General features: G+C 40.7%; 1 protein-coding gene across 3 annotated transcripts in view; it reads right to left on the reverse strand.

The window, feature by feature from the left end:
* Orc2 (origin recognition complex subunit 2) overlaps positions 1–12715 on the reverse strand; it is a 51813-nt gene extending 39098 nt beyond the window's left edge. The window contains exons 1-4 of one of the 3 annotated variants that reach the window (XM_042666974.1): positions 12517–12715; positions 8739–8781; positions 6691–6794; positions 5885–6028 (exon numbers count right to left, since the gene is read on the reverse strand). In XM_042666974.1, coding sequence (XP_042522908.1) covers positions 5885–6028; positions 6691–6787 — 241 coding nt within the window. In that variant the 5' untranslated portion in view covers positions 6788–6794; positions 8739–8781; positions 12517–12715. Of the gene's footprint in view, positions 1–5884; positions 6029–6690; positions 6795–8738; positions 8782–10865; positions 10981–12509 lie in introns of those variants that run through there. The other 2 variants (XM_042666976.1, XM_042666975.1) reach the window with 2 other exon arrangements.
* Positions 12716–13022: the final 307 nt, after the last annotated feature.

A 13022-nucleotide genomic window follows, 5' to 3' on the forward strand; every position in this document is an offset into this window, starting at 1 on the left:
GAAAAAGAAAATGCAAGATGTACTTAAGGAAAGGGGAAAAGTGAACATACATACATACATATACACACACACAGACACACACACACACACACACACACACACACACAAATGTTTGACTAAACTTAAATTTCTACCCTTACTACATTGCCTAAAGGGTTAAAAGTACATATTTATATATAAACTATTTTAAAATACATAATAGAAAATTGACTGATCCTGTTTATACAAATCTTTTTTATTTGTTTTTGGTCAGTCATGAGGCTGAACTCTGGGCCTGGGCACTGTCCCAGAGCTCTTCAACTCAAAGCTAGCACTCTACCACTTGAGCCAGAGCACCCACTTCCAGCTTTTTCTGTTTATGTGGTGTTGAAGAATTGAACCCAGGGTCTCATGCATGCGTGGCAAGCACTCTACCACTAAGCCACCTTCCCAGCCCTGTTTATACAAATCTTAGCACACAAAAAACAGACACAATGATTTTTTTCCCCTCCAGATCAGATGGATTAATAAATTATGAGAATTAAGTCAAGTAAGTCCAGGTAAATGGGACCTATAGGTTACACTTCAACACAAAGCAAAAGGATGAATAATGGAAAGATGTTTGTCATTTGTTTTCTGTTACTGGAAAACACAAATAAAAGGATTATTCGTATACAGTTCTGGAGATTCAAAGGCACACCACCAGCATGTGCTTGGCTGGAAGTATTTTCACTGTTTTGTCCCCTCTCACTTACAAGGGATATGTTACCTGAAAATTAATTTAGGAACTAGAGAGTTGGCTCAGCAGTATAATACCTTCCTGGCAAGTACAATGCCCTGAGTTCAAGTTCCAGTCCCACTGTAAAAAAATTTTTAAAAAATTGTTATAAAGGTGATGTACAGCGCTGGGAAGGTGGCTCAGTGGTAGAGCGCTTGCCTTGCATGCCTGAGGCCCTGGGTTTGATTCCTCAGCACCACATAAGCAAAAAGAAAAAAGCTGGAAGTGGCGCTGCAGCTCAAGTGGTAGAGCGCTAGCCTTGAGCTGAAGAGCTGAGGGACAGCGCCCAGGCTCAGAGTTCAGGCCCCACGACCGGACACAAAAAAAACAAAAACAAAAGCAAATAAAGGTGATGTACAGAGGGGTTAGTTACATAATTGAGGTAAAGATTACATTTCTTTTTGGACAATGTCAGCCTTTCCCTCTCTCAGTTTTTCCTCCTTTTCTGCACCCACAAGCTATATAGTTCATTTTCAACATAGTGTCTAAGTACCACTACAAAAAATTTTAAGAAAAATAATAAATATCTTGTTTCCAAATTAAAACACATTTCAAAATAACGACCTCAATCCCTCATATGAGGAGAAAAAAAAGAATATTTTAAAAAACTTGGAAATAAAACTAAGTCTTCAAGATACATTATGAATAAAAATTATAAACTAGGGGCTGGGAAGGTGGCTCAGTGGTAGAGCACTTGCCTTGCATGCCTGAAGCCCTGGGTTCGATTCCTCAGCACCACATAAGCAAAAAGAAAAAAGCCGGAAGTGGCACTGTGGCTAGAGTGATAGAGCGCTAGCCTTGAGCTGAAGAGTTGAGGGACAGCGCCCACGCCCAGAATTCAGGCCCCACAACTGAACCCCCGCCAAAAAAAATATAAACTATAAAAACTTCACAGGGGCTGGGAAGGTAGCTCAGTGGTAGAGTGCTTGCCTTGCATGCATGAGGCCTTCAGTTAGAATCCTCAGCACCACACAAGTAGAAAAAGCCAGAAGTGGGGCTGAGGCTCAAGTGGTAGAGCGCTATTCTACAGCTGAAGAGCTGAGGGATAGCGCCCAGACCCAGAGTTCAGGCCGCACGACTGAAAAAAAACAAAAAACAAAAAAAACACTTCACAATAAAGATAATACAGGTTAAAACTTATGAGGCCCTGGGTTCGATTCCTCAGCACCACATAAGCAAAAAAGAAAAAAAGCCAGAAGTGCTGTGGCTCTAGTGGTAGCGCTAGCCTTGAGCTGAAGAGCTGAGGGACAGCGCCCAGGCCCAGAGTTCAGGTACCAGGACCGGACCCAAAAAAAAAAAAAAAAGGTTCACATTGTTTGGGTGTATACAACATCCTAACTAACAAGTTTATTTTGTGTGTGCTTCACTAGAGCTTGAACTCAGTGTCTGGGCTGTCCCTTAGCTTTTTCTTTCAAGGCTGGGACTCTACCACTTGAGCCACAGCTGGATTTCTGGCTTCTTCTAATTAATTGGAGATAAGAGGTTCACAGACTTTTCTGCCCACTCTGGCTTTAAGCCATTATCCACTATCTCTGTCTTCTGAGTACCTAAAATTACAGGCATGAGCCACCAGTGCCCAGTACTGGTATTTTTTTTTTTCCAGACCTGGGCTTGAACTTAGGGCCTGGGCACTGTCCCTGAGCTTCCTTTGCTCAAGGCTAGCACTCTACCACCTGAGCAACAGCACCACTTCTAGCTTTTTCCGTTTATATGACACTAAGGACTCAAACCCAGGGCTTCATGCATGCTCAGCAAGCACTCTACCACTAAACCACATTCCCAGCCCAATAGTAGATTTTTTTTTTTGTCTTGTCGGTCATGGGGCTTGAACTCTGGGCCTGAGCGCTGTCCCTCAGCTCTTCAGCTCAAGGTGTGTGCTCTACCGCTTGAGCCACAGTGCCACTTCCAGTTTTCTAGTGGTTTATTGGAGATAAGAGTCTCACAGACTTTCCTTGCCCGGGCTGGCTTTGAACCATGATCCTCAGATCTCAGCCTCCTGAGTAGCTAGGGTTACAGGTGTGAGCCACCGGCGCCTGGCAAGTAGGTATTCTTAACAGAATAAAAATTGTTTTTTTTCCAGGCACCAGTGGCTCACATCTGTAATCCCAGTTACTCAGAGGCTAGTTCAAAGCCAACACTGGTAGGAAAGTCCACAAGACTCTTATCTCCAATTAATCACAGAAAAAAACGGAATGGTGTTGCAGCTCAAGTGGTAGAATGCTAGCCTTAAGAAAAAGGAACCCAGGGACAGTGCTCAGGCCAAGAATTCAAGCCTAGGACTGGCAAAAAAATAAAATTTGATTCTTGGCAGGACAGAAGTATGGAAAAAAACTTTTAGTATTACAATCAATGATCTATGGCCTTCAAAAAAGTCATAGTATACAAGATGTACAGCATATATGTAGTGTTAAAATTTTATCAGCGTTATTAGTAGAAAAAGCCTACAAAAGGTTAATTAAGGGATGATAAACAAAACAAGGTTAAAAAGCTGGGAATGAGCTGGGCACTGGTGGCTTATACCTGTAATGCTAGCTGGGGTAAGAAAGTCAATGAGACTCATCTCCAATTAACCACCAGAAAACGGGAAGTGAAGCTGTGGCTCAAAAGCAGTATCATGCTAGCCTTTTGTAAGCTCAAGAACAGTTGCTTAGACTGAGTTCAAACCCCATGATCAACAACAACAACAAAAAAACTGGGAATGAAGCCGGATACCAATGACCCAATGACGGAAGCCTGTAATCCTAGCTACTTAGGAGGCTAATACCTGAGAATTGTGGTGTGCACCTCAATGTATTACAGAATATAAGACTCTTACCTCCAATTAAGCACCAGAAAGGTAGAAGTAGAACTATAGCTCAAGTGGAAGAGTGTTAGCTGTGAACAAAAAAGCTGAAGGACAGCACCCATTCCTTGAGTTCAAGCCCGAGCACTGGCATAAAATAGATAAATTAAAAAGCTAGCACAAATCTATTATTCCAGGACTGGAGAGTGAGGAAGCCAGCCTGAGCTATATATTAAGACCATGAATCAAAAAAAAAAAAAAAAAAGGCTAAGAAACATAGAGGATAATGACAAAAATAAGGCAGTATACAGAAATAAGATATGGTATTCATGTGTCCAGGGTTTTACTGATTCTCCCTGGGCTGAGGTTGCCAATCAGTGCCTGAAGTGAAGAGGGAATTAGGGCCTCAAAGCAACTGTTTTAGGGCCAATGCACCTTATTTGCTGTGTATGCTGTTGTATGGAAAATGTTAGAAGCACTGTGTTTTTACAATTTTTTTCTTTTTTTATTTTTAAAAAAACAAAGTTTGGGCTGGGAAGGTGGTTCAGTGGTAGAGTACTTGCCTTGCATGCATGAGGTCCTGGGTTCGATTCCTCAGCACCACATAAGCAAAAAGAAAAAAGCTGGAAGTGGTGCTGTGGCTTAAGTGGTAGAGCGCTAGCCTTGAGCTGAAGAGCTGAGGGACAGCACCCAGGCCCAGAGTTCAGGCCCCACGACCGGACCCAAAAAAAAAAACAAAAACCCAAAAAAATAAAAAAATTAAAAAACAAAGTTTGTTTCATTGAATAGTCTTCAATCTCTTCTTAGGGCTAGCATAAACAGTTAAGAATACAAAGTTCTATTCAGAATATGTACTAAAAAGGTCAATAGTTTAGTTAGGAGTTTCTACCCTGCCCCCTAAAAGCCTAATGGAGAATACTAGTCTATTGCCCTGAACTTAATCTAAATCTACTTTTGAAAATCTAGAATGGGGAAATTAAAAAAACAGACCATTTAAAACTGGGAACTGAAACTTAGTAAGACTTATGGCTTAAATGACAGATCAAAGAGTAGCTATGAGAGTCACTTATGGGTTAAGAATGAGACCATCAGGAACATATATGAGGAAGATAGATGGTATTAACAGAAGAGAACAGATGCACAGAAAAGGAAGGAAGACCAGGAAATCCATGTCCCTCAGGATTTCTGGTGTTTTGTTTTCTTTTGATTCCTTTTGATATAGCTTCTTACTATATTACTAGAATCCTCTTGCCTCAGCCTCCCAAAGCAGCAGTGATGACAGTGATGCACCATTATGTCTGGCTAAGTACTTCTGTTTTTTGTTTTTTTATATCACCCCAGCTTCAATGTATCAACAATACTGATTGTTTTCTTGATTTTTATTTTTTAGAGCAAATTGGAGTAGGCCTATGTCTTTGTACCCAGACCAACCTAAAATATAATGCAAGTCTAAAATTAAAGTCTTAAAGTATTTCTAAAGTATAATCTGGAAGAAATTTTATTTAAGTGTAAAAACAAAGACAAAAAAGCCAACACAGCTCATGGTGCTATATGCCTATAACCCAGCAAAGGTTGAAGCAGGAAGGTTTTTAAAGGCTAGCTGGGGCTATATTTTGTTTCAAAAACAACAAAACAAGATGGAGGAGAATGTTGGGAAGGGTGACATTGATCAACATGCATTGTACTCATAAACTGACTTGGTGAACTAAAATCCCTTTGTACAACCACTTAAAAAAAAAATAAGCCAGGCGTCTGTGGCTCATGCCTGTAATCCTAGCTACTCAAGAGGCTGAGATCTGAGGATCGAGGTTCAAAGCCAGCCAGGGCAGGAAAGTCCATGAGACTCTTATCTCCAATAAATAAACCACTAGAAAACTGGAAGTGGCTCTGTGGCTCAAGCAGTAGAGTGCTTGCCTTGAGCTGAAGAGCTCAGGGCCAGCGCCTGAGCCCAAAGTTCAAGACCCACAACCGACCAAAAAAAAAAAAAAGAAAGAAAAAATAATAATATCAACAGTAACAAAAACAAAACCACAACAAAAATCTGCCTACTTTGGAATAACACTATTTCCAAGAATGTTTTTGCTAACTGCTCCTGTACAAAGTCAAGGTAATAATAAAATAACTTGGATTATGAATATATTTTCAGTAGGTTAAAAATACAAATATCACAGCTGGATGTGATGACACACATGTGTAATCCCAACAACTCTAGAAGATAAGGTAGAAAAATCAAAAATTTAAGGATTATTTGTCTAAAAACAAACAAAAGTAACAAAAAATGGTAGAGAAAAACTTGAAGGAAATGTTTTGCTTGTGTGACCCCCATGACCCACACCATCAAATACCTTGAACATTTCTTCCCAAAACTTCCACATAGTTCTGATCCTTTAAGACTTCCTGGTCACCTTCCTCCAGTTCACATTCTGGCTTCTTTATTATTTTCTTGGGGTTAACCAAAAGCTGCGTTTTCTCCTTTTTTACTTTAGCTCCTATAAGAACAGTAAAAGAATTAACATGACCAATATAAATTCTTGATAAAGAATTGAATAGGAGGCTGTTGTTTTGTCAGTCATCGGGCTTGAACTCAGGGCCTGGGCACTGTCCTTGAGCTTTTTCTCTCAAAGCTAGCACTCCACCACTTTGGGCCACAGTGCAACTTTTCATTTTCCAGTGGTTAATTAGAGATAAGAGTCTCCAGGACTTTCCTGCCCAGGGTTGGCTTCAAACACAGATCCTCTGATCTCAGCCTCCGGAGGAGCTAGGATTCTAGGCATGAGCCATCAGCACCTGGGTATGTTATTTTAAGCTGGAAAGTAAGTCAGTGTTTTCTCCTTGACTTAAAGTACTGATGACTCTATTTTCCTACAATTTACATAAATAAATTAAAACACATCATCTTGAAAGTATGAGTGGTTCAAAATTACATTATTTGGAATCACAATGAGAAATAGTTGTTTATTACTACTATTGAGCATTTCATTTTTGATAAAGGTTTCAATAAAAAATTGAAAGAAGCAAAACTAAAAACCAGCTTTTATTTAGCCTTTCTATATTAACTACTTTGTACTATATTTTCAAAATAAAGTACTACAAAGTTTTCTAAAATGAAAGAATTCATAAACATCTCTTCAACTGTACAATCTCTTAGTACCTCCTTCTCTGTCAAGAATATGATTAAGAACATCATCATCGCCCACAAATTGAACCTCCAGCATCTGATCTTCCTTTAACTCCACTTTACTCATCATGGCCAACCTAAAAGGAAGTAATAAATGTGATAAAGAATCCATACCAATCACTACATAAATTAATCAGTCATAATATAAACACATATATTCATTTAACTTTTTGTGTGTGTTTAAATGTTAATACTGGAGCTTGATCTCAGGGCCTGAGTGTGGTCCCTTAGCTCAATTCTTCATTCATAGCTGGTGTTCTACACTTTGAGCCACATGGCCATTTGGTGATTATTTGACCATAAAGGTCTCACAAACTTTCCTAATCAGGGCTGGCTTTGAACTGTGATCCTCACAGATCTCAGCTTCCTGATTGATATCAGCTGGTATTACAGGCATGAGCCATGAATAGCTGATATTATTTACATAACATTTTAAAGTAGGAGATGTATTATACATTATTGTATTATTACATTGTTTATTGCAGGCAACTCAATTCTTTCTCTAAAAACAGGGTATGAGGAGGATAGAGGTATGCAATTTGAGAGTCAAATCCAATCAAGTAACTAATATACTATCTCAGGAAAACATTGTGCAGTTAAAGAAGGTTCAAATCTGTCTAACAACTACACTAACAGAAATGGGGTGATTAACATGAAAGTTTAGAAAAGCGATACTCAAATGATTGTTTGAGTGCTTTTAGTATTTGTTCACTAAAAAGATATAGTTTAGGGGCTGGGAATGTGGCTTAGTGGGAGTACTTGCACAGCATGCATGAAGCCCTGGGTTCAATTCCTGAGCACCACATACACAGAAAAAGACAAGAGTGGTGCTGTGACTCAACTGGTAGAGTGCTAGCCGTGAGCAAAAGAAGCTTAGGGACAGTGCCCAGGCCCTGAGTTCAAGCCCCAGGACTGGCAAAAAAAAAAAAAAAAAAGCCGAAAAGCTGGGCACCAGTGGCTCATGCCTATAATCCTAGCTACTCAGGAGGCTGAGCTCTGAGGATCATGGTTCAAAGCCACTCCAGGCAGGAAAGGCCACGAGACCCTTATCTCCAATTAACCACTAGAAAACTGGAAGTGGCTCTGTGGCTCATGTGGTAGAGTGCTTGCCTTGAGCTGAAGTGTGCAGAGACAGTGCCTAAGCCTAGAGTTCAAACCCCACAACCGACAAAAAAAAAAAAAAAAAAGAAAGAAAAAGAAAAGATATAGCTTACTGGGTATAGTTTTATTATCTCAGATAATTTTCAAGACCTCCCTTTACTTTTAGTGCATGCTTGTCAAATATTTTGCAATTACAATTGTGGCTTTATAGGCATCATGGTAACTAAATAGTAAATATGAATCTATACAACACTATAGTCAGTTTCTCACTGATTAAATTTCAGAATTAGACAAGCAAAAGCTTGATCAGTTCTGTCTATTCTAACAACTTTTTTTTTGGTCGGTCGTGGGATAAACTCTGGGCCTGAGCGCTGTCCCTCAGCTCTTCAACTCAAAGCTAGCATTCTACCACTTGAGCCACAGTGCCACTTCTGGCTTTTTCTGTTTATGTGGTGCTGAGGAATCAAACCCAGGGCCTCATGCATGCAAGGCAAGCACTCTACCACTGAGCTACCTTCCAATCCCCCTGACAACATATTTTTATATTTAATTTATTTTAAAAATATTTTTTGAATAGTTGTACAATGAGGTTTCAATTCAAAATGCAAATTTCTGAGTGCAATACATCTTTATTACTGTCACCCCTTCCATCATTCTTGACCATTATTCTGACAAAATTTGCTTACATTTGTTATGTTAATGGCCTAAAACTACAGATATTTAATCAGTTTACCCCAAGAAATGCTAAGATTCACTGTTTCTGCTGAATTCTTGTCTCATTCTCTCTTATAAATCCTGATTTTGCCTTTTCTTGTAACAAAACTACCAAATGTCTCTCCTAAGTTACTTGCATGCAGATAAACTGACAAAAAATTTTTTGACAACAGTCACACTTAAATGACTCCTTTCAGTTTCATTACCTTTTAAGGTGCTATGCATTCTGTAGCTGGAAAATTCAGTCACCTGTAATTGGAAAAAGAACTGTCAGGGTCAATAAATATGAAAAACAAAACAACAGTAAAATCAAGAAGTTCATGAGGTTTTTTTTTTTTTAAACTTAATTTTATGGGCTGGGAAGATGGCTCAGTGGTAGAGTGCATGCCTTGCATGCATGTGGCCCTGGGTTCAATTCCTCAACACCACCTAAGCAGAAAAAGCTGGCTGTGGCTCAAGTGATAGAGCACTAGCTTTGAGCTGAAGAGCTGAGGGACAGTGCCCAGGCCCAGTGCCCAGGCTCAAAGTTCAGCCCCCCACGACTGACCAAAAAGAAAAATAATCATTTTATTTTGTTATAAAGGTGATAGCGCTACAAAGCTGTTATGAAGGCATAGTAAAGGACAAAAATGATGATTACCATTTTGGCCAGAGAACCCTGAAACTGAGAAGATCCAGACTGAGCAAGGGGACATTGAGAGAAGACTTAATCAGTTACTATGTTCTATACATAGTTTTAAGTACTTTACATGCATTCTAATTTAATCTTTATAACTCCATGAGTTATATAAAGAAAATGAACCCACCAGCCATAATTTGCTATTGTTATTTGCAGTACTGAGGTTTGAACTCAAGTATTGTGCTTGCTAGACAGAACTCTACCACTTCATCCACAATTTATATAACCACCAAAGTAAAACATGTCCTTGGACCATTTTTCTAGTCATAATATTGCTTTCTATCATGAGGAATCTGTATATATTTGAGAAAAAGTTTAATGCACTTACATGATATTTGTATAAAACAAATGTAACAATCTGTTTATATTTAAAAACAGGTTTTATATTAGACACATCTCCACCCACCATACATCCTTAGTCTTTCAAGTATGTGTGTACTTGAGTACGTGTGTGTGTATGTATAACTTCCCAATGTTAAACAGTATTTAACAAAACTCACACAATTAGCCTGGTACCAGTGGCTCATGCCTGTAATCCTAGCTACTCAGGAGTCTGAGATCTAAGGATCATAGCTTTAAGCAAGACTAGGCAGAAAAATCTGTAAGATTCTTATCTCCACAAACTACCAAAAAAGCTTGCGCGTGCTTGCTCTCTCTCTCTCTCTCTCTATATATATATGTATATATATAAAACATGTGTGTGTGCGCGCAAGTGCGCGCACTTTCGCTTTAGAGTTGAAACAGCTTCAGCTAAATTCCTGATCAGTCTATTACAAAGCATACCTTTTCTACCATGTGATAAAAATCTGTTATTTTAATTGCTTGTTTTGGCCTCTGGAAAGTATTCAAAATATTATCTATTTGTTTTCCCACATCTCAGAATTTCAAATATACAAAGACTTCTGTTGTTCTCCTAAATTTCATATTATCAGATTAAACACTGGTCTATCAGGCATACTTTAAAAGTTGCCAGATTGAATGTTTTATTTACATATTGCCATGTTCTACAAAGGATCTGAATTAGTAACAATGAACAAATGAAATAAAACCAATGGTAAACAAAATAAATATTAATAGCGTTTGATCAGGGAAAGCATTTCAGAAAAGCAAAAAAACAAAGTTTTACACAGGACTTTGGCCCTGAGCTTTGTGGTAAGTCAAAAAAGGTCAGTCAAATAATTCTTATTGGCAAAAGCTTAGAGGTTCTTGGGAATGGATCTTCAGGAAAATATTTAAAAGCAAATACTTTAGGCAAACGAATATTGTATTGGGCAATTTCCCTAAGATATTTTATTTTATTTAGACGGTGTCATTACATAGCCCAGTTTTCCCAGGAACTAGAGATTCTCCTGCCTCAGTCTCCCAAGTGCTAGTATTAAGGTATATGCCACCAGGCCTGATATGCCACATTGTGTGTGTGTGTGTGTGCATTGTGTGTGTGTGTGTGTGTGTGTTAATTCCGGGGCTTAAACTTGGGTCTTTTCTTGCTAGACAGGAATTCTACTGCTGAGCCAGGCAGACCTTCAGCCTTTTGTGTATGTAATTTTTGCAATAAGGTCTCAATTTCTGACAGGTCATAGATCTAGATAGTAATCCTCTGGTTTTTCAATCCCTATTGTGGCTAGGATAGGCACCCATCACCAAACCCACTTACTTTCAGTTGAGATGGGGGTCTTTGGACTCCTTTGCCCAAGCTGACCTTGACTCACAGTCCTCAGGATCTCAGCCTCCCAAGTAGTTTTCCTGAAGCATATTAATTGCCTTGGCAGAGGCGGCCTAACTCAGTTCTTGTTTATAGCTGAATGCAATTACACAACATCCTTTTTTAGATTTAAGGCACTTAACTATGCAGTACAAACAAAAAACACAATTGAAGAAATCTCATCAGAAAACTTTCTTTTCCAAAGGTCCCAAAAAAGCACTAACAATTACACAATGCAAATATACATCATGAACACCTATGACCTTTCAAAATAATACCATAGGTGTTTATAGGTCAGTTTCTTTTTTCAGTCAGTCTGGAACTCAGGGCCTGGGCACTATCCCTGAGCTTTTTCCACTTAAGGCTAGCACTCTACCACTTTGGGTCACAGGGCCACTTTCTGTTTTCTGGTGGTTAATTGGAGATGAGTCAAGAACTTTCCTGCCTGGGCTGGCTTCAAACCCCCATCCTCAGATATCAGCCTCCTGAGTAGCTAACTGATCCACTGGAGATCCGATGTTAATTTCTTTTAAGTAGTTAAGTACATAGTAAACTACTTTTTCCTCTGGATGCAAATACAATTTTTAAAAATGTAATTGTTAAAAAGAATGGCAGTATAGATTAGTGGTTAAGTACCAATAGTAATATCAGATAAACTTGGGTTCTAATCTCAACTGCACAGCTGTATGGCTTTGTCCAAAGTCATGAAGATTAAATAAGACTGTGTAGCCGGTGTGGTGATACATGCGTGTAATTCCAGTAATCAGGGGGCTGAGTCAAGACGACACCAAAGTTGAGGCCAGCCTGGACTACCATAGCAAGACCCCGTTCAAACAGCAACAAAATGACATTTGCCTGACAATGTGTTCACTAAATGTTCCCTCGTATTGGTATTTTTCACTTTTCAACATAACCAAACACATTTCTGCATTTCATGCATCTAATGGAGAAAGTGCTAAGTGATGAGTGACGTCCATTTAACACGCAAGCCATTACAAAACAGTACTTAGGGTCATGCTGTTTATCCTGAGACTGCAATTTAACCAGCGTAATGGTTCCATTAGGATTTCAACTTTAACATGCAAAGCAATGTTTCAGCACCCTTCATTTAAAAAGCCTTACCGAAAGATAACCGTTGTGTCAACATTTTAGAACCAAGCAGTGTCCCCGATCAAGGGTGGGGTTGACAGGACCCGTCTGGAACATCCAGGCAAGTTCTAGCCCCAGAGGCAGCGTTGGCACGTGATTCCTACCTTCTCACAGAGCACTCCACTTTCCGTACAGATCCTTACTTACCCTTGTCTTACCAGCGGGAGGCAGCCAGGTTGCTCCCGGGCGTCGCTAGCCCACCAGGCCTAGCCCCGTTAGACAGACTGACAAACGGTCTTCCCAGACCCAGCTCTTCACCCCTTCACTTCTTGACGGACTCCGGCCGCACGCCTCCCTCTGCCGTCCAGTTAGCCGGCTGCTCGCCACTCGGGGCCAGCAAAGGGCAGGCAGGGAGGGAGGCACCAGGAGGCCCTCCCCGGCCGAGCGTCCAGCCAAGTCCTCCGACTCGCGGGAACCCCGGCTTGAGCGCAGGGCCGGGCCCGCCAGGACTTACCTCGCAAGTCCGGAGCTACGGCAACACTGAGAAGCAGGTGTCCCCAGAGCTTAGGTCTCCCGAGAGCGCTGTTCCTGCCGCCCTGCTGAGCCGCGGCCGGTGGCCGGGAAGGCAGCTCCGGCCGGAACCTCAGTGGCCGAGTTCTCATAAACCAGGCCGCCGCGGGCACAAACCGAAAGCCCGCACAGCTCTGCTCGAGCTTAGGAGGCCGCGCACTACTCACAGAATCTCCCGCCCTGCTCAGGGGGCGGAGCCCGAGCGGACCAATGGGAAGCCTTGCAGGATGAGAGGGACGGTTCTACAGGCCAGTCGGCGCCGGTCCTTGCGACTCACCCAACCGGTAAATTTGAAGGAAACAAATCCCTCAAAGGGGGGTTCCGCCGCTTTCCTTTTTCCGTTTCCGGGGAAGGGGGCAGGAAGTGTTAACTGACTCTGCGGGTGGTCGCAAAGGCTGCAGCGCCTGCTGAACTGATGTCTTGGTGTTGTGGCAATCTTAGTGTCCTTTG

The sequence above is a fragment of the Dipodomys spectabilis genome, unplaced genomic scaffold (assembly GCF_019054845.1).
Source record: "Dipodomys spectabilis isolate Male_0828 unplaced genomic scaffold, ASM1905484v1 ptg000373l, whole genome shotgun sequence".
NCBI lineage: Eukaryota > Metazoa > Chordata > Mammalia > Rodentia > Heteromyidae > Dipodomys > Dipodomys spectabilis.